General features: G+C 36.7%; 1 protein-coding gene across 2 annotated transcripts; it reads left to right on the forward strand.

The window, feature by feature from the left end:
- The first annotated feature begins 583 nt into the window (after positions 1-583).
- On the forward strand, positions 584-20,346 carry rorca (RAR-related orphan receptor C a). Of its 2 annotated transcripts, none has more exons than XM_083555013.1 (11): positions 584-737; positions 785-1,088; positions 10,163-10,248; positions 10,999-11,140; positions 12,048-12,449; positions 13,021-13,142; positions 13,342-13,474; positions 14,004-14,111; positions 14,464-14,574; positions 15,767-15,879; positions 16,374-20,346. In XM_083555013.1, the coding sequence occupies exons 2-11, from the start codon at positions 1,082-1,084 to the stop codon at positions 16,533-16,535; spliced, it is 1,386 nt and encodes a 461-aa protein (XP_083411139.1). In that variant the 5' UTR covers positions 584-737; positions 785-1,081; the 3' UTR covers positions 16,536-20,346. The 2 variants fall into 2 exon arrangements, 1 of the variants encoding a protein (XP_083411139.1); XR_014535828.1 differs by having other exon boundaries at positions 593-1,088; positions 16,374-20,009; positions 20,047-20,346.
- Positions 20,347-20,374: the final 28 nt, after the last annotated feature.

Genomic DNA, 20,374 nt, shown 5'->3' on the forward strand with positions numbered 1-20,374 from the left:
TAGTGGATGATATTCATGTCTATTGTGAAGCACATGTTAAATTCTTAAACGGTGCTTAATTTGTGGACAATTTTGTCACACATTAATTGGTGACTACATCGTGTCATGTTGTATCGTATCGTAGGAAAGTTTGATTATTACATATGTATAGTTAGCTGTTCTAAAATGTAATTAATTGGAAACAATCCTGTCTAAACCACACATACATGTATGAGCAAAATATATGTTTGTAGGTTGCCTTGGTTTGAATTCATATTCCAGGCAGAACCATGTCTTTTGAATAACTTTTTTTAATAAGTGAAATGTGACCTTTCTGTGCTCTGATTGGCTGAAAGTTATAAAAAATGTTTCTTCTTGAAGCTGATGGACAGTAGGAGGAAACTTTCATAAATGTCATGGAAAAATGCTGAGAACTTAAAAGTTCTGGTCTGATCTACAGTTGAAAAATGTGCATGTATCTGCAGGCAAACCTCGACTGTTATGGGGCGTGGTTTTGTCTACATAACCAGGAATGGAAGGCGGAGTCTTGTAGTTAAATACAAAATAAGTAAATAAATAAATATTTGCAATGTTTTTGTATCTCCGCTTGTAACCACTAGGGCTCCCGGGTGTTCACCTATTGCCCCTTTTAAGGCGCGTGCTCCGGACTGCCCCGAAGGAGAACCGTGGAGGACCGGCTGCGCGAGATCATGTGAGAGTCCACGCGCTAGAAAGTAGGTTAGTGAGTGAGTGAGTCAGTGATCGAGAGAGAGAGAGAGAGAGAGAGAGAGAGAGAGAGAGAGAGAGAGAGAGAGAGAGAGAGAGAGAGAGAGAGGAAAGAAAAAACAAACACAGTGACACAGGCAGACCGCAGGGGGGAAACAAGTAACGATACGAGGGTCCGAGCGGAAATGAACTCCAGCCTTTGATCGCGTGTTTGTTCTTCGCGCGAGCGTCTCTCCGGTGAACTTCATGCGATTTGGTTGTTTTAGCGGCTTTCTCGGCTTTGAGCGGAGATTTTGCGGATTTCATCTTTTTTCGGGAGTTTGCATCATTATTTCCAGATAAAAAAAAAAAAAAAAAAAACATCATCATCATCATCATGAGAGGTGAGTTTAATTCTAATGCAATTCTCTTTTTATACTATATTCTGCTCTAATGCATGGTTTTTGAAAGCATTTGCTGCCAATGGTTTAATATGTTGCTTTGAGTTTTTTATTTCAATAAATTTGCACGTTATTCTCTGCGAACCCGAGGAGAAGTTTTGACAGCCGTGAAAGTGACGTTTAGCTCGCTGTTTACTTGGCCAGTAACTGAATTCGGCTTCGATCCTAATCGCATTGGTTCTCCCTTCGCAAGTGCACTAACAATCACAGAGATCTGCACCCTACATAGTTTTACTAACCTTTTAGTGCTTATTGATTTAGAACGCGGCTTTGGTTATGTAACTCAGAGGAACCCAGCATGATTTTTAAAATGTCCTAACATGCCCTTTGAATTGGATTTGGCGCAATTGGTTGCATACGTTTTATTTGATCATAATTGATCCTAGTTGCTGCTCGTTGTTGCGTAAAAACTGCTGTCATTTATAATTTATGCAGGTTTCGTTTAGACAATTTGTGCTGCTGTGGTGTTTTTATTTGACGGCCAATTGCTTCTTTATGGATGACAAATATAAAGGTTTGGTGAAAGTGTGTGTGTGTGTGTGTGTGTGTGTGTGTGTGTGTGTGTGTGTGTGTGTGTGTGTGGCGCACAACAACGCAGCAGAAGTGAAGTGTGTCAGCCGCTGCTCCATTGACCCACTTCTGTCTTTAAAGATTAACCTCACTCGGAGAAAAAGTGGGCAAATCGATACAAAGCAGAACACTGTCATCCATTGCTCTGTCTATTCTGAGCACAAAAGCTGCTGTGGTGAAAGTGACAAAGCCTCATTGTGGATGGATATTTGAGGAGGGAAAGAAAAAGGACGCAATAAAAGTTTGGTGCAAGTCGGTGGGGAGAAACAGCGGCCTCTCTGGCGAAAGTGGGTCATTACAATTCTGTCAATATGTGACACGAGAGCGAGGGTCACTGAGTCCACCCCAGTGAGGTAACTTCCCCCTATCTAGCATAAATGTGCTTGGGTTTTGTGTGTGTGTGTGTGTGTGTGTGTGTGTGTGTGTGTGTGTGTGTGTGTGTGTGTGTGTGTGTGTGTGTGTATTGGGGTGGGGGGATCACAGTTTAATCCGGATTTACCTCTTGGGATTGATTTTGTAGTTTTGCAGAAGGAAATAACACACTGTCAAAGAATCCTTTCATTGAGTTCATGTCACCGCAAAAACAAAGCGATAATTGATGAGATGGTTGTTGTGTCTTAAATTTCCGACAAATAACGTTTTTGACATGTTACAACTTTTATCTTAATTCTATCAATAGATGGACACCATTGAATGACAAAAAGCTATCCTGAATGCAGATAGATCATTTCAAGTCCTTAATACTTCATGTTCACTGAAAGATCTGACCTAAAAAGGTCCACTCACGCTTCGTGCCCACATACGAGTCCAAACCTTTTTCTTATCCTTTCAAAAACACACATTTTAAAAACAGATAATCCGTGTTGTCTTTTTTCCAGCTTTTTTCTTTTCTAAACATGTTTTCAACCTTGGCTGTTCTACAGAACATCTTGTCCATGTTCATATATCTGCAATAGCCTGGATTATTCTGATTGATTACTTAAGCAGAATGAAGCCATTTTCTTTAATCACAGATCTCTCGTCAGAGAACCTTCATTGTACAATCTGACGTGGGGAACACACACACTATTGGCACCATGTCTTACAGTGTGAGAAGTCACAGTCTTCAGTTTTACTTTAGTAATTGTGAATCCTTTCAGCCGGTTGTTTGCATATGAAGCGAGAAAGTGAGAAAAAATCAATTCGTCTGTTATGTCATTTCCTAAAGGGGGTATGAAAGCAAACTTTAGACACAACACACATGTAAGTTTACACGCACACGCACACGCGCACGCACACACACACACACACACTCCTTTCCATGTTGAAGTACTTTACTTTTATTCAAGGGCATAAAACTATAGTGGCTCCAAACTGCTAAATATTTGATCAAATTCACAAAACATCTAGGGGCCGTTATTTTTATATATTATTTTACACTTGTATACTTTTCAGTAGCCTTCAGGAGCTTATGTAACTGTTCATCAAATCTCTGAAAATTTGTCAAAATAAAAAAGATTTTAAATGTATTTTTTGATGCCTTTTTTAAGTCAGTTTTTATGACAGTTTTGGTCAAAAAACTAATGCATGAAAATGTCTCTCAAGATATCTGACATTTTGGTTTGGTAGTTATAGCTGTGTTGGAGTCTGAGCTAACAATTGTGCATTTCTTATTTATTTTGTGTTATTCTTGATTTCTTTATTATTAAATATTCTCATTTATTTATTGTTCTTACATTTTAGTATGAAAATTAACTAGGTTTTAGTTGACAGTTGTACATTGGAGTTGGGTAGTTATGAAATACATTTCCAAATGAAAGTGTTTGTGCATTTTATTCGCATTCTAAAAATATTTTTATTTATTGTTCAATTAGACTAAGTGGATTCTGTTTCCATTTTAACCATATACAGTACACAGCACAGTGAAAAGTTTCAACGCTCCTCCGGGACCAATATGCTACATAAATTGCACGAACAACACAACACAACACAATGAGAAAGCAAACATGACAGTGCCGAACCAATCAGAACAGTAAATGTGCGTTAGTCTATATTGTCCATATAATAATGAATAGTCTATCTGTAAGCTTGATGTTTGCTTATGACAATAAGTTGCTCACTGTTCATGTTTGGGACGAAGATAATAGTTGTACATCAGCATGTTCTTTTTCATTTTGGTTTTAAAATGTGCTCAATGTGTAATCCAACTAAATCTCACTCTATTTCATCTCTTTTACTAACGCACACTTAAGAACAAAGGCTCTACTTAAAGATCCGGGACCGCGTGTTAACGTTTTATAAGTGAATACAGTAGACTGTTACTGACTCTGCCTTAGCCTGCCTCGGCCTCGGCTGCCTTTACTGCTCTCTAAACCTGCCAGTGGTTATTGTTTATGTTGGTGTTTAGAGAATTACTATATAAAAAAAAAAAGGAAATCTTACAGATGTCAGAGTGTCTTACAAGCAGCCTGTTGGAAGTTGAATCTATAAATCATTCTCTGTCTTGGTGTCACTTTTCTTCATGACACGTTTTTCCGTACTCGGTTCATTCGGTCATATTTCATTTTTCCATTTAAATAAAAACCCAAATGTAAAAGTTTTCTAGAATTCAGATTTCTACTGCTGCCATTTTGTTGTGTATTTAAACCTGGAAATTTGAGTTTCAAAAATAAAATAAATCACAAACCAAAAGTCCATTTAATTAATTTAAATAAAATAAAATGTGCTTGAATATTAATTAATTTAGTATAATACCTGTTAAAATTTCTATATCAGATCAAATATATATATATATTTTATTTTTATTTATTTTTTATCTGCTCTAGAGAAAGTTTTTTCAGATTTTCAAATCCAAATTTTTATTTCACATTAATTTAAAAAAAAAAAAGGACAGATGTTTATATACTTTAAAATCTAAAAAAAAAAATAAGTAAAAAAAGCAAAAATCAACTATAAAAATAAAATAGTGAAGTTTTTTATTGTTCTCTGTAGTTTGTGGGGACTAATTAAATGCCAGCACACATCCAGAGCTTTAATTCACTCCTGTTACTTATACTGAAGAACAGTTTCATCTCCTGTGTGAATATTTCACGAGTCACAGTGGTGTCATTCCACCGTCTCACTTTTCCAGCTCAGGTTCTGCTTCAGGTTTAATCAGTCACATGGTTAATTATGTATAGGACAGTGTTATGGATTACATACCATCCCTCTGTTTAATCAAACATACTGCCTTTAATCAAGCCTGAGGTGAGGTGCGTCTCTGTCCACTCCCTAGTTCACTTTTCAAGGCAGTGATCAAGAAATCAGGGAGTCGGCCATTTTAAAATCTTCTCAATTGCAGAGTTCTTCCAATTCGTCAGAAGTTTCACAATTGGTGTTCATGTGCCAAAAATATTTATTTTTAATTAATGCTTATTGCCATATTGATTAGCATTAACACATGGTTTGTGGTGTATTTTGGGAAAACACACCACTTCTTCAGAATGCACGGGTAAAAAACTATCCATTAATTGATTACTAACAATGATTACAAACTAGACATTAAAAGACCTCTAAAAACTAAACTGTAGCTAATATTGCAGAATGTTGCCAAACTAAGCTATCTAGCCCTCATAGGTTTCATATTTTCTTCATTGCTAGAATTTATTTCTGACTTTGTGTTGTAGGAACCTCGATATTCTGTCAACAAAAATCCAAAATGGTTTTTCATTCACAGTGTTTGCTTCTTACATAGGGTAAAAAAAAACCCCACCAGCATTGGAATCCTTTATAAAGGCAGGTGAATAGGCTGTTTTTGAAAGGAATATTTTTTTTTCTTTTTTTTTTTCTTTTTTTTTGCAGTGTATATAAAGTATGACTGTGATTAATGGGTTACATCCTTGGATTTGATTAAAACTCATGGCAAATTTTTTTTCCTTCTTTCATTTATGTGTATGCGCCTTCAGAGACACTTTAGAAACAGTGTGCAGTGTTACTATCTTCTTAATAATATGCCACTTAACATAACCTCAGAGCACAGTATTCTGTACACTTCATGATCTTCACTGTCCAGATTTTTGAGGGAAAAAAAGGATTAAATAAAAGGATGAAATAAAATATAAAAAAAACCCAAAAAACTTTTAGTTTACGTAGTAAATATAAACGTGATTTTTTTTTTTTTGGAAAACTGATTATAAAACCAAACGAACAACAAATGAAAATCACAGGCGAAAAACGCATAATTTGAAGAATAATGCGAAACCAATATTGTTTGCTGTGAAATTCAAATAGCCCATGAAACCACATTTTCTGTTCAAAGCTGCAGAGTTACATAACCAAGCGCCTAAACCGGTAGCACTGGGTTGCCCAAAAATACTTTTTCCACATTAATCACCAATAAGGCGAGTCGTTGAAACCAGACAGTTTAGTCACGAGGAAACAATTTCAACAAATTTGCATAATATAATAAAAATTCAAAAAATATGTTTTTAAAGTTTGATATATATCTTTAAAGAGTGTTCTGGCCTGGGTATAACAGCCTGGTAAATGCTTGTCTCTGCAGTGGAGCCGTGAGATAAAAATAGTTTTACGAGCAAGCTCTGAGTTCATGTTTCTGACGTGCTGTCACAAGTCCTAAACAACAGCAAGATATTAGCACATTTTAAAGAATATGCTGTATATAGTGTATATATGAATATAGTGTTTCTATAGTAGCCACTCGTCCAAACGGATTTTCAAAACATGCGTAATTGTCAGTGGGGATTCTCCAGTGTTAAATCATGGAGATGATCCTCAGGAAGGAGGTGTTTATGCTCCTATGCAATTTTAACCTGCTTGGTAACATGACGACCTGCATTTAGTTTTTTTTTGACGGCTATAGATTTGTTATGTAGACATTTTGCAATGTTTATTGCAACTATAAATGGAAAAAAAAGAGTATTAAATGTCATTAAATAAAAGTTGTACCTTTTGGCAAATTGCTATGATTTAAGAAGAGTAAAACACTACAGAACATACTGTTTTGGGGACGTGGTGAAAGAGAAGATTGAGATGGTTTGGTAATGTGCAGAGGAGGGACATGGGGTGTATATAGGAAGAAGAAAGAGACAAATGTAAAGGACAGGGTAGTATGGAGACGGAATATCAAACTATGGAGACGGTTAAAGACCTTTTGCTTGTTATGTATCCTGACCAATCAGAGGCTTATTGTCTCTGTGTGTACCAGTTTGAAGAAAAGGGGTGGGGCCAAAAGGGAGAAATCATTATGGTTGCTATGGTAACCATCTCCTCCTTCCTTCAACTGAGTGCACTTGTGGAATGTGGCCAACTAGTGTTTATATAATAGTCTGAAGGAGAATAGAAAGGGACTTGTTTTTGATATCTTTCAGGTCTGTCAATTGATTAAAATATTTAATCACAATTAATCGCATAATTAATGTTATGAGTTAACTTGTGATTAATCACTACTTAATCACACATTTTTATCAGTTCTAAATGTACCTAAAATAAATACTTTAAAAGTGTTTAATACTCTAATGAACATGAACATGGACAAATATTGATGCTTTATGGAAATGTATGTTTATTATTAGTGAAACCATACTGAACATAGAGCATGAAGACAAAATATTCTTGTAAATATTTTACTTGTAAATGTTTGTGTGGTGTTTTAAATTACAGAAATCATCAGGATACCAAACGAAACGTTTGCAATGTTTCCACGTGGACGTTTTTAATTGCCGGATGTGCGCATCATTGTTAATTGTGATGCTTGACTTGAGACTTGGCGCCTCAGTAAAACAAAAGTTTAGTGATGAAAAATTATGAATTTTTAGGTAGAGTTTAAAAAGAAATCTGTGTAACGAAAGGGCATTGATAAATAATTGTGTGTCGTGTTAAAGGGTTTAATGTTTACAAAAAATTGTCGAACAGAAATGTGTGCTGCATTAATCGCTCATTGATAAAAATCAGTGCTGTCAAAACTAATTTGCGTTAACATTAATTTTGACAGCCCTTATAGCTTCACTTTATAAACACACTTTATAAACATATATACACACACACACACACACACACACACACACACACACACTTACAGTATTATTATATGATATTTATACAGTTATATAACAGTGTTTGAGTGTTTGTACAGTGACTCTCTGAAGGTGTTCAGCAACAACCCAAATCACAATAAACTATGCTATTATTTAGGTTGAGTCATCACACACAAACCCTATTAAGATCACACACACACGCTCTGTTGTAACATATTTTCTCTCCCTCTTTCTTGCTTTATCTCTTAGAATATATATTATATACACGTATTCCTACTGGAATATTTCAGTCCAGGGCTCCCAGTACAGTACACCGAATGCTATCCTTTTTACATAAGGAACATAGTTCAATTCTGACTTCCCTCAGGAACGTATCAAGTGGTGGACCTCGTTTGTTTAATCTCTTTGAGTGCATTTTTTATTAATATTTTTAAACTTGAAAACATACACCAGGGGTATAAAAAAGAAACTAGAGCTAGCGCAAGCCTCGCAAGGGTCGATCAAAGAAGTTGAGGCTTCAAGCTGTGCGTCAGCTACAGAGAAGCTGACTTTAAAACACAGATGCATGAGTGCTGCCAGCATTACTTTAGAAGTTGCACGAGCAGAAGGTCCGCTTGTCAGTGCTCAGACAATACGCCGCACACTGCAACAAGTCTGTTTGCATGGCCTTCGTCCCATAGGGAAGCCTCTTCTGACTGGCCGTCTAAAGCTGGCCCACAAACAAATTGCTGAAGACAACATGTCCAAGAGCTACTGGAGAATTACTGGAACCATGTCCTGTGGTCTGATAAGACTAAGATAAACTTGTTTGGGTTTAGATGATGTCCAGCATGTGTGGTAACGCCCTGATGAGTAGAACCATGTAAATTGTGTCTTGCCTACAGTCAAGCATGTTAGTGGAAGCATCATGGTTTGGGGCTGCACGGTTCTGGTTCTGGTTCTGGGTAACTGCAGTTCATTGAGGGAAACATGGATTCCAACATGTATTGTGACTTTCTGAAGCAGAACATCACGCCCACATTTCAGAAACTGGGCTGAACGGAAGTTTTCCAACATAATAACGACCCCAAACACACTGTCGGGATGACAACTGCCTTGCTTCAGGAGTTCAGGTGATGGATTGACCAAGTATGTTTTCCAGACCTGAACACTATTAAGCATCTGTGGGGATCCAAGCGGAACGAAGAGAAGCGGCATGTGTCTAACATCCAGCAGCTCCATGTTGTCATTATGGCAGTGCTGGATAACGCTGGTGTGCACACAAAAATATTGATACTTTGGCATACAGTTTTGGCATGTTCACTTCGAGTGTACTCACGCACTCATCTATCTGTCTGTCTGTCTGTCTGTCTGTCTGTCTGTCTGTCTGTCTGTCTGTCTGTCTGTCTGTCTGTCTATCTATCTATCTATCTATCTATCTATCTATCTATCTATCTATCTATCTATCTATCTATCTATCTATCTATCTATCTATCTATCTACCTATCTATCTCTTGCTTTCTCTCTGTCTTTCTTTCTCTCAGCAAAGCTAATTTTACAACATCCCTCAAACCTTATTAGCAGCTCTTACAGTACAGAGAGAACTCCAGAGTTTAGATAAGCAGAAGAACTAGAGAACAGATTGTCTCTGAAACTTCAGGGTGGATTTTAAGACATTGCCTTGGGCTTTCTCTTTATATGCGATGGTTTAGTGGGATTTTTTCAGGGATATTTTTCCAGGAACACACTCAGCTTTACCACACCGCTACATAGTCTCTCTTTGTTTCCACCCGATTAGATACAGCGGATTAAAACAGATACATCTATTCATGTCCGAGGGTTTTGCAGATAAATGTTCCATCTCTGCTTTTCAGTAGAAGGTTGTTTTTTTTTTGTTTTTGTTTTTTTTTTCGCTTCTCAAAAGATCATCATCAGGTCATAACCCCAATCTAATCTCTGTACGGTCATGATTGTTTACATGCATTAATGACAAAGTAGAAAAAAATGAAGAGAAAAGTGTAAAGTGCAAAGTGTAAATAAACTAAATAAAATGAGTAAAAATATAATTCTAAATGTGGAAAGATGGATCAATAAGATACATGTTGATTGTGTAACCTGTGAGAGGTGAGCGTGATTTCTCCCCCTCACTAACGCCTGCACCTGCTCTTCTCCTGTTTGGCTGCCAAATTGTGAGAAGAGTTAAAAAACTATTTCAAAATATTTTTCCATTGCATTATAAAAGGTTCCTGTGTATCGACCTCACCAGTATTACATCTGCACACACTCTCTTTCAAAGGAAGTCATGTTTGTTTGTGTCACTGTGCCCTTCTCTATGGCCAGAGTGTGGTCACTGAACCTGTACTCTGCTTAGTATTTCTGACACTTGAGAGGTCAGCTCAGTAACATCTCTCTCTTTCTCTCTCTCTCTTTCTTTCTCATTTTTCCTCCCTCCTTCAGCTCAAATTGCAGTGATCCCCTGTAAGATCTGTGGGGACAAATCATCAGGAATCCATTATGGAGTGATCACATGTGAAGGATGTAAGGTAACGAAAACTTGTGCATAAAAAAAAAATTCTTTCTTTCTGTTTTTCTTTTTTTCTCTGTACTAAATTATGGTGCCAATAAATTCAATCAGAATGATTGATTAGTTTTAACTTCATTAATGCTTTATATTTATTTCTAATATTTGTGTATTGTTTGTTGTTTTGATTGTCTCGTATCACCTATTATATTTCTTAATTATGTTTTAAAATAAATTATTATTAAATAGAGATATTTTCTTGCTGCTTTAAAAGAATAATGTTAAATTTTTCACTTAGTTTTTATATAATCAAAAAGTATAAAAGTTCAGCTTTGTTGTTTTTATTTTTATACACCAGTTTCCTAAAGGTTTTCCATTCCATTGACTGTAAAAACAAAAAAAAAAGGTTTTTGAATAAATCCATGTTCTTTTTTATCATGTTCCATTCTTAAAGTTAAACACATGTCCAAATTCTATTTATTACTTTATTTCTACATATTGATTATGACCCCACAATAAAATTTAGCTCAATTCATAGTTGAAACTATAGCTTTCTGATACATCGATATATTGTTCATATTGTCATACAGATATTGTGGTTTGTATTGTTTTTGGGGTTTTTATTTATTTATTTATTTATTTTTATTCAAAATGATTGCATGGATGCTGTTTGTTGAAATTTTTTCCAAAACGTATTTTTCTTTGTCTAAAATATTGGCAACGCATTACCTCAGGCTGTAAATAATGATATAATATGATATCTCCTCTACAGGGTTTTTTCCGACGCAGTCAGCAAAACAATGCCATGTACTCATGCTCTCGGCAGAGAAACTGTGTGATCGATCGGACGAACAGGAACCGGTGTCAGCACTGCCGGCTGCAGAAATGTCTGGCACTCGGCATGAGCCGCGACGGTAAGACCAACTCTACACATCTATTTGTGGTAAATTAATATCAGCAGCTCTGCCTGTAGTGCTAGTGATATTCATATCTTATCTTACCATATTTTTGCACTGCATTGTGTTTGTTTACATATACTCTCAGTTATAGTCTTTATAGTCCATTTTGCACAGTACTGTATATTCAGGGTATACAGTGGGTTTACTGGTCGGTGCTATCTTGTGTTATGTGTATTGTCCCACACTGTCTTGTGTTGTCTGTCTGTCTATACTGTCTGTCTGTACTGTTTTTCGTTTGCACTAGGTTGCACTCGATGCACTTTATGTAGCTTTGTGTTATGTGTTGTAGCTCTATGTTGTTTAGTGTAGCAACAGGGTTCTGGAGGAAGGTTGTCTCGTTTTTTACGTAAATGACAACATGAACCAACTTGTTCAATGAATGTTCCTGTACATTTAACTATACTTATCAATACATAATTATAATTGTCTATTTTATCATATAAAATACATCATTCTCTGCTATCATTTTGGGGGAATAACAGTATCTTCAAGTCATCAGCATCATTGTACCAATTCATCACTGATTAATTTCCTGTATCATCTCAACAAAGAGTGTTTCATTCCTCACATAGACATTAAACATTCATTAGGATCATAAATCCACACACTTTATTCAGTTTGAAATGATATATTAATGATGTTAAAAGGTCTTGAGTTACGAATAACAGAATGGAAGTGATGAGCAATCTGTGGACTGTGATTAGTGCAAGGCGGTGTCTCAACTCACACATTGTACATTATATTTGACACTATGCACTTGAGAATCTAGAATGTTAAGCGAACACAGCTTTGTGCATTAAAATATATTATTCTGACCTCTCTTGATGTGTCTTTTCTTTTTTACTCTCTTTCTGTCTTTCAGCTGTGAAGTTTGGCCGTATGTCTAAGAAGCAGCGAGACAGCCTGTACGCTGAGGTGCAGAAACACCAGCAGGGTCAGGAATGCATCAGCAGCATCGTGTCCTCAGGCGAAGTGGGCGAGGAACCTGGGGAGAAGAGCCACGACGGAAACATAGGAACCTGCAGCCGCAGCTCCAGCGCAGCCCTCAGCAGTGACCTCGACGACCTCGGAGGCCTGCTGTTAGACCTGCCCCTGACTCCAGAGGACGAGTACTGCGGCTTGGAGCTGCAGGGCAACAACAGGGCGAACGGAGAGGGGAGCAGCGGAGAAGGCAGTAACTCATCCTCAAATGGCTCCACAGAGTCTAAACAAGAACACCTTGGACTTTCACCACTCAAAGAGGGATTCTTACTACTCGAGATGGGTCAGTTTATAGCCTGCTCACTAATGTCATAGCACACAACACTGACAAACGTGTACTCCTCTGTCCTGAACATATCGGAGAACATCAAACTGCATTTTAACTCATAATGTTCCGAAAAGCTGACACTGGACACAACTTTTAGATCCATTTAGATTAGCTCTATCTATCTAGCTATCTAGCTATGCTATGCTATGCTATAACATGTTCACTCTCTGTCTCTCTATCTGTTTATTTCTTGCTCTCACCCTCTCTCTCTCTCTCTCTCTCTCTCTCTCTCTCTCTCTCTCTCTCTCTCTCTCTCTCTCTTTTTCGCTCCTGTAACTTACACTCACTCACTCACTTATTTACTCACTCATTAACTCTCTAGCTAGATAGCTGACTACCTACAGTATAACGGTCTTGGCATCACCTAGCCTGAATTAACATATTTCTCACTTCTTTATCTGAATACATAAATGATTTTTTGGTTGATTTAATTTGGTTAATTGTGGTGATAAAGTGCTTTTTTGATTATAAGATTGTGCTATGGTGTATTCACTCATGTGTGTATGTGGGTGTGTTGTGTTTGCAGAGCGCATCGCCCAGAGTGTGGTGAAATCACACATAGAGACGAGTCAGTACAGTACAGAGGACCTGAAACGGCTTGTATGGAACCTGTACTCAGCCGAGGAGACTCGCACATACCAGAACAAGGTACTCATTCCCCTAAAATCTCAAATCAATCTATCGCTCAACTAAACAGTCAATCACTAAAACACTGTGCTTTATAATATTGTAGTAATGTGGTGGCAACATGTCCTGTAATTCAGACCTCATAATGGAGTGTTTTAGATTCACACATTGAGATGTGAGATTTGTGGGAAGTGAACACACTCTGTTGTTTCCTGTACAGCCGACTGAGGTGATGTGGCAGCAGTGTGTGGCGCACCTCACTAACGCCATCCAGTATGTGGTGGAGTTCGCCAAGCGCATCTCTGGCTTCATGGAGCTGTGTCAGAACGACCAGATCATCCTGCTTAAAGCAGGTCAGAGAACACACACACACACACACACACACACACACACACACACTCTTACAAACAGAGATACAGGATATTTCTTTGGAAGCATCCGGAACGTCATGTTTCTATGGAAATGTTGTATAAGCTTGACTTTTACTACGTGTACTGAAGTTCACTGTACTTCATTTAGCACATTCACAGAATCCTCTGGACATTTCTGCTTTTTTTTTTTAAGCAGTTTATTTCGTTCGATTTTTCCATAAAGCTGTATAATCCTCTGCATTATGTATTGTTTGTGTTTGAATGATCACCTTTCTTTCTTTTTTTTTTCAGTGCAGAGTTTATTGAGTGTTTTTCCTCTTTACTTCATTTTCACATTGAAATAAAAACACTGAGTTCACTATCTCAATAAAGAGAACACCCACACATTTAAACATTTTCACACAGATTTGTTTGGACTTCTTTCTCTCTCTCTCTATCTCTCTCTCTCTCTCTCTCTCTCTCTCTCTCTCTGTGTCTCACTCTTTCTCTTTTTCTCTCACTCTCTTTGCAGGATGTCTGAGCGTGCTGCTGATTCAGATGTGTCGAGCCTACAACCCTGCGAACCACACGGTGCTCTTTAATGGGAAGTTCGCAAGTGTTCAGCTCTTCAAAGCTCTTGGTAAGTGTCGTTCACAGGGTGTGACTCAGAAAATGCCAACATTGGCACCAAATGCCACGTACTTTGCATTAATAACAACTGCAGAATTGTTATTTTTCTATCTCTCACTCTCATGATACTCTCAAACCTGAATATCCTGTATTTGTACTGTATAATTAAAATATAAATTCCTTGTTCACGTTAATTTATTTAATTACTGCATTAGTTAAAAGCTCCAGTGCCAGTTTCTCCACCTGACCTGATTGTGGTGTTGTGTTTGACAATCATCCAGTCGGAGCTCGAGAGCCGCGATGTGGCGGATCATGGGAACACATTTTCGAAGTTTTACCCAGTGTGTTATTTTGCCCTGTAGGTTGTGATGACCTGGTGAACGCTGTGTTTGAACTCGCTAAACTGATGAGCCGCCTGCAGCTAACGGAAGAAGAAATGGCTTTGTTTAGTGCCGCTGTCTTATTCTCTCCAGGTCTTCCATCTTAATCAACTCAAATCCAATATATAACATTTTATTTGTACTGACGCTAGCTGCGTATTACACAAAATCTGCAGTATGTGAAAGATAATTGAAGGCTAGCTGAGAAGTTACAGGAGGTTACTGCATGATGCAGAGGTGCGAGATGAAGGCGAGGCAAATCAGAACAGCCTGAGATGATGCAGAGTGCATTACATTGGTGTAAAGCCTCACATCTAGCTAGGATTGAGATGTTAAATCTATTGTTGATGTTTGCAGAGCAAAACAGACTGGCTCATTACTAGAATTGCCAGAATTCTACTGCTAGTTTTTTGAGCGAGAAAGATCATCAAAAAGAGTGAGAAAGCAAAAGTAAATGTAAGAATAATAGTGTGCAGGAAAGTAAGGAAATTAGTAATAGAGTGACTGAGAGAAAAGAAAATGTAGGCGTCAGTGACTGAGAGAAAAAGGCGAGTGAGAGTAAGAGAGTGAGACAGTAAGAGTAAGTGTAGGAATAAGAGTGAGTGAGAAAGTAAGGAAATGAGTAAATGAGAGTGAAAGTAAGAGAAAATAATAGAGTGAGTAAAAGAAAGTAAAGTAAAAATGATTCAGAGGAGGACAGAGTGAGAGTAATAGAAAGTAACAGATTCAGACGTTGAAAGAGTGAGAGTAATGGAAAGTAATAAAATGAGTGGAAGAGAGAAAGAGAGTGAGTAATACAGTAATAGAGTGAAAGGAAGTGAGTTAGAGTAATAGAAATTAATAGAGTGAGAAGCAGAGAGAAGAAGAGGAATAGAAATGAACAGAGTGAGAGTAATATAAATTAATAGAGAGTGAGAGTGTAAGAAAGTAATAGAGAGTGAAACAAAGAGAGGGAGTGAAAGATAGTAATAAACAGTGAGAGTGATTGCAAGACATTTTGAAAGAGAGAGAAAAGAGTGTTATAGCAATAGAATGAGATAGAAAGTAAGGGTGAATGAAAGCGAAAGGGAGCAGATACTGTGTGTGAACGTATATGGATGAGAAGTTGCCTTGAATTGAGATGATAATTGTGTATCACCAACGGCTTTATTGAGCTTGTTGACATGAGAGTCGAGGTTAGGAGATTTGCAGAGGTTTTTATGGATTTTTTATGGTTTTTTGTGTGTGTGTGTGTGTGTGTGTGTGTGTGTGTGTGTGTGTGTGTGTGTGTGTGTGTGTTAATCAGATCGGCCCTGGCTTACAGACAGACAGCAGGTTCAGAGGCTGCAGGAGAAGGTTTATCAGGCGCTACAGTGCTGCTTAAACAGAGATGGCGCCAACGAGCACAAACTCGACAAGGTACATATTATACACAGTTTTTTACCATAATTTTGGAATGTGTACACTGCAATTACATCCTGCCTTCCAAGAAGAAAAGATATACATAAATATGTAAGGTGATATTTCACAGCTAGGTGTTACAGGATTTTACTGCATGATGCAGATGTGAATAATTTTCTGAGGTGAAGTAGAATGCCTTAAAATGGTGCAAAGCCTCACACCTAGCTGTGGATTATCATCTCATACAACAGTCATTTACCAGCTTTGACAAATTAAAGCTGCGATAGATGTTTGCAGTGGAAAAAAAGAATGAAAAACTGACTGAATGGATAAAAATTATACTTTTTTTCCATTACTTGATTTATATAGTGTCTGGCACTCTAAGTAAAACAAAAACAAAACAGTCAGACAGAAAGATTATTAGAGAGATTACAGACAGTTATGTTAATGGTATAATTATACCAAATTTACAACATTAAAAGACTATGAACTTTCTTTCCGCTTATCTTTAGATGCTGGCTAAACTACCCGTGATAAAGTCCATCTGTAACCTCCACATCGATAAGCTGGAGTTCTTCCACCTTCTTCACCCAGAAACAGCCTGCAGCTTCCCTCCGCTGTATCGGGAGGTGTTTGTGAGCGAGAACTTCTTCCCCGATTCCACTAAGGGCTAAACAAAATGACACCAGATTGTCACTGGTGAATGTACGAAACAGAGAGAGGACAGAGACAGATGGATAAGGAGATGTAGGAAAGAAGGACTGGTAGATTAACAGACCAGCCGCTCACTGACAATCCTGCACACTACACTTTTGGACTCTGAAACCTACAATCCTTTTCTCTGAGCTCTTTTTTAACAGGCGATTGACGATGCTGCCCCGGTTAAATAACCGAAGAGGCTTTTAAAGCAGTGAAGCAGAGGCTTTTTTAAACTGACAAGGAAAAAAAAATCTAACTGATCAAATTCACAATTCGATGCTGGAAAAATGGTGGCTAACTTGCATTCACCAGCAAACATATACATAGAAATGATATTGACCTACACTGTGCATAACATGTAGCTATAATTCCGTCAAGAAGAAACAATGCCGTCTAAATGTTCCGCCTATTTGAACAGCTTAGTTTGTTAACAATCCCAGTTTACAAAACCAACCTGGTTGAGATGAGTCGATATCTAGAACATGATTGACAGAAACCAACTATCTTTCTTGACCATGTTAATGTTGCCATGGGGATTGCATACATCATCAGGCTGGTAACTGCAAAAAAACTGTAATGGAGTTGCACTGTTAATAGGGTTGCCGAATCAAACAATTTATTCATAGTAGGTTATATTTTTTCCATTACGTTTACCTGACTTTAGATAGCTAACTAAATCAGTTATTGAACTTTCTTTAATGTGTTTTGTTTTACAAACTGGTCAACACCCATGCATTAAAAAATATATATATTTTAATTTTAATAATAATTTATGATTTTAGTAATAATTTTAATAATTTTAAATGTTTTTTTTTACCCACTACAGGAAGTCAAGGGCATGGCCATGACTGTATCAGAACAATTTGCACAGTACAGAACAGGTGCATATGGTAGAATCACAGCTTAAATCTCTAAGAGTCTCAGTGGGATATGACACTTTTTTTTTTTTCCTACCATTTTTTTAATGCAGTGGAAATGCAGCACTGCCTCGAGGACCAGTAAAATATTCTTTTGGCTTGGTATCTTCAGCAGTGTTTAGCTAAAAAGAAACCCAGCGCTCCAGCAAGCCTGTGTACACATTGGATGAGGTCTTCATTCTGACCCTTTATTGCATCTTTTTTGCTGTTCACTTATTGTTATTTCCTGGAAATGCCACTATAGAATAAAAGGTGTAACATATAGATTTTTCTGAAACACAGTGTATATATTGCATTTCAAATTAGAAAATATATATATACAGACAATAGAGAATGAATTATTAAAGAAGAGCAGTGATGTGTAAAGTAGTACCTATTTTCCAGACTATAAGCAAACCAGCAAACCAACACAGCTTTATCATTATCGTGTTAATTTTTTTATAGTTATTTTTTTTTTAGTGGTTTTAAAGTGTTTGTGGTGCTCTGGAGAACTAACTATAGTTGAACTGCAATTTTTTTTTTTTTTGGCATAAAATATAAACTTTTGTTGCCTTTTCCCCTCTTGCATCAATGCTGCACTGACAGGAAGTGACTTTATTGTGTAAGTAATAGAGATCAGTCAAATCATATTGTAGATGCTATTAGTCAAGCCAAGCAAGAATTATATATTTTTTTGTTGTAGCTAGCTCATGTTAGACATTTAAAAATGCCTCAATAGCGTGACTAGCTAATCACAAGCAATATTAAGGTTACACAAAATGTTCGTTGAAACTATTTTTATAAAGTGGATTTATTTTTATTCAAGCTCCAAAATTACCACAGAACTGATTTCTGCAGCCACTATTAGCCTGCTTATCTGAAAAATACAGTAGTATGAATAGGGTGTTACAATAATAATCATCATCATCATTCTGACAGACTGGCTGAGATGCTGCTAGGTGAATAGCACTTACAGACCTTAAACCTCCACAACTGAGAAACGTTAACGCACAACACTTTTCACAAAACTCCAAATCGTTCCCTGTTTCTCAATGATTTTTTATTTCTTCCTTTGTTTAGTTACGGCCCTTTGGTGTTTACTGCACTTCGACTCCGAGTGTGTATTCGAGCAAACTGACGTGTTTTCTTTTCCACACCATATTTTTAAGACAACTAAGTCACACTAGTTCAGACACAACAACAAAATAAAAACAGGACAAACTTAAATGTGCTGTATACCCCAACTACAGAATAAGCTGCTTAATTCCATATAATTACAGTTGCTCTATTTTTAAATAACAGCAGATGGCGCTGCAGTAAAGCTAAAGAGCCAGTTCGGTCTGTTTACTTCTCAGTCTGAAAGTTAAAGAATTTGATCCTTTATTGCTATCTAAAGGCTTATATTGGAACACAAAAAGGAAATGGCTTAAATTCTTAGTAATATGTCTATGCATTAATATATCTACTTCAAAATGTTTTGGTCTTTAAAAACCTAAGGCAGTGTTTAAGACAGCATTCAGTACAAGTATTTCTGACCATGTTCTATAAAATAAAAACATTTGATTTAGTTTTTAGATCTGTTCTAAAAATAAATGCACAAATTCTTTTTCTAAACTAGGCCCATTGTATGCTTTTTGCCTACAATTACAATACTTGGAATCTCTTGGGGCTGAACTCTTACCTAAATCCTATACATCTAAAACATTTTTTTTTCCCGAAAGTAACCTGTTAAATAATTACTGACGAACAATTAGATTTTATTTTAAATAACATTATTATAAACGATCGTGTTGCGCTGTACAAATAATAATACATTAGCTAAGATTTAGGGAGACAATAGCCGCCTCCTTGTGGTCAATAAGTGAACTGCATTTACCAGCGTTTAATCATATAAGTACATTATCATGTTTGCAACAGCAGTATTAAAATTTAAAAGAACATCTGGTACAGAATTTTTTTTTTTTTTAGTAGTGACCTGTGAAAAAATCCACATTTGTTTTCATCAGTACAGCTCTTGACTCTTGCTTCCAATGTCATGTTGTTTTTTCTGTTCCACTGGAATTGTGAACCTTTTGAACTTGGTTACCGGTTTTCTTATGGTTATAAAACAGTTCACTGGGTGTTTACAACAGTGTCATAACGGGACTGTGCAATAGATAGGACGTAGATTCACTGGAGCAGCAGAAAAATTTGGTCCAAAATTACACTTGCATGATTTAAGGGGTATTTACCAGATGTATTGCAAGGTAAAGAATAGAATGGCAAAGTGAAATAATAAAAAAAATTAAGCATTTATGAATTTTTAGAGTGTGTGTGTGTGTGTGTGTGTGTGTGTGTGTGTGTGTGTGTGTGTGTGTGTGTGTGTGTGTGTACAAACTGATATATAGCGCTTATCTTGCTAGTTCCTCGATGCGCACACAAACAAACTCACAAACGCCCTTGAATCTGCATGTTAGGAATTGCGCTCCATAAAGTTTTCTCCAACAGAAGTGTCGCTTCGCTATATATTTATATAAATATAAAAATATAAATATAAATGAAATGTATGTGTGTGTGTGTGTGTGTGTGTGTGTGTGTGTGTGTGTGAGAGAGAGAAGTTTTAATTTTGGTTTTTATTTTTTATTTTTATTTTGCATCCCCCCGCAATGTTTCTCTTTTTTCGCCAGTGTAGATTCGTCGTTGTCTTTGTGAATTGTAGTAATATTTTTTCCAAAATGTTTTTAAAAACAGAAATTCTGATCTTTCTGTTTACTTTTTTTGATTTTATTGTTTAAAAATTATAATTTATAGATACAAGTATTGTACAAAAATGAGAACCATTATGTACAGTTGTATTTTGGGGATAAAATAAGTGGATTAAAGATGTAATAAATGGTATTTTTACACATCACAGTGGTGTGTTTTTTTCTTCTCCTAAT

Source organism: Silurus aristotelis, assembly GCF_946808225.1.
Source record: "Silurus aristotelis genome assembly, chromosome: 11".
Classification (NCBI taxonomy): domain Eukaryota; kingdom Metazoa; phylum Chordata; class Actinopteri; order Siluriformes; family Siluridae; genus Silurus; species Silurus aristotelis.

What these genes read in the sequence shown, in the direction of transcription:
- rorca (XM_083555013.1), top strand. An exon ending in CGCTGTCTTATTCTCTCCAG is followed by an intron (nt 14,575 to 15,766) that starts GTCTTCCATCTT and finishes TGTGTTAATCAG; the next exon opens with ATCGGCCCTGGCTTACAGAC. An exon ending in ACGAGCACAAACTCGACAAG is followed by an intron (nt 15,880 to 16,373) that starts GTACATATTATA and finishes GCTTATCTTTAG; the next exon opens with ATGCTGGCTAAACTACCCGT.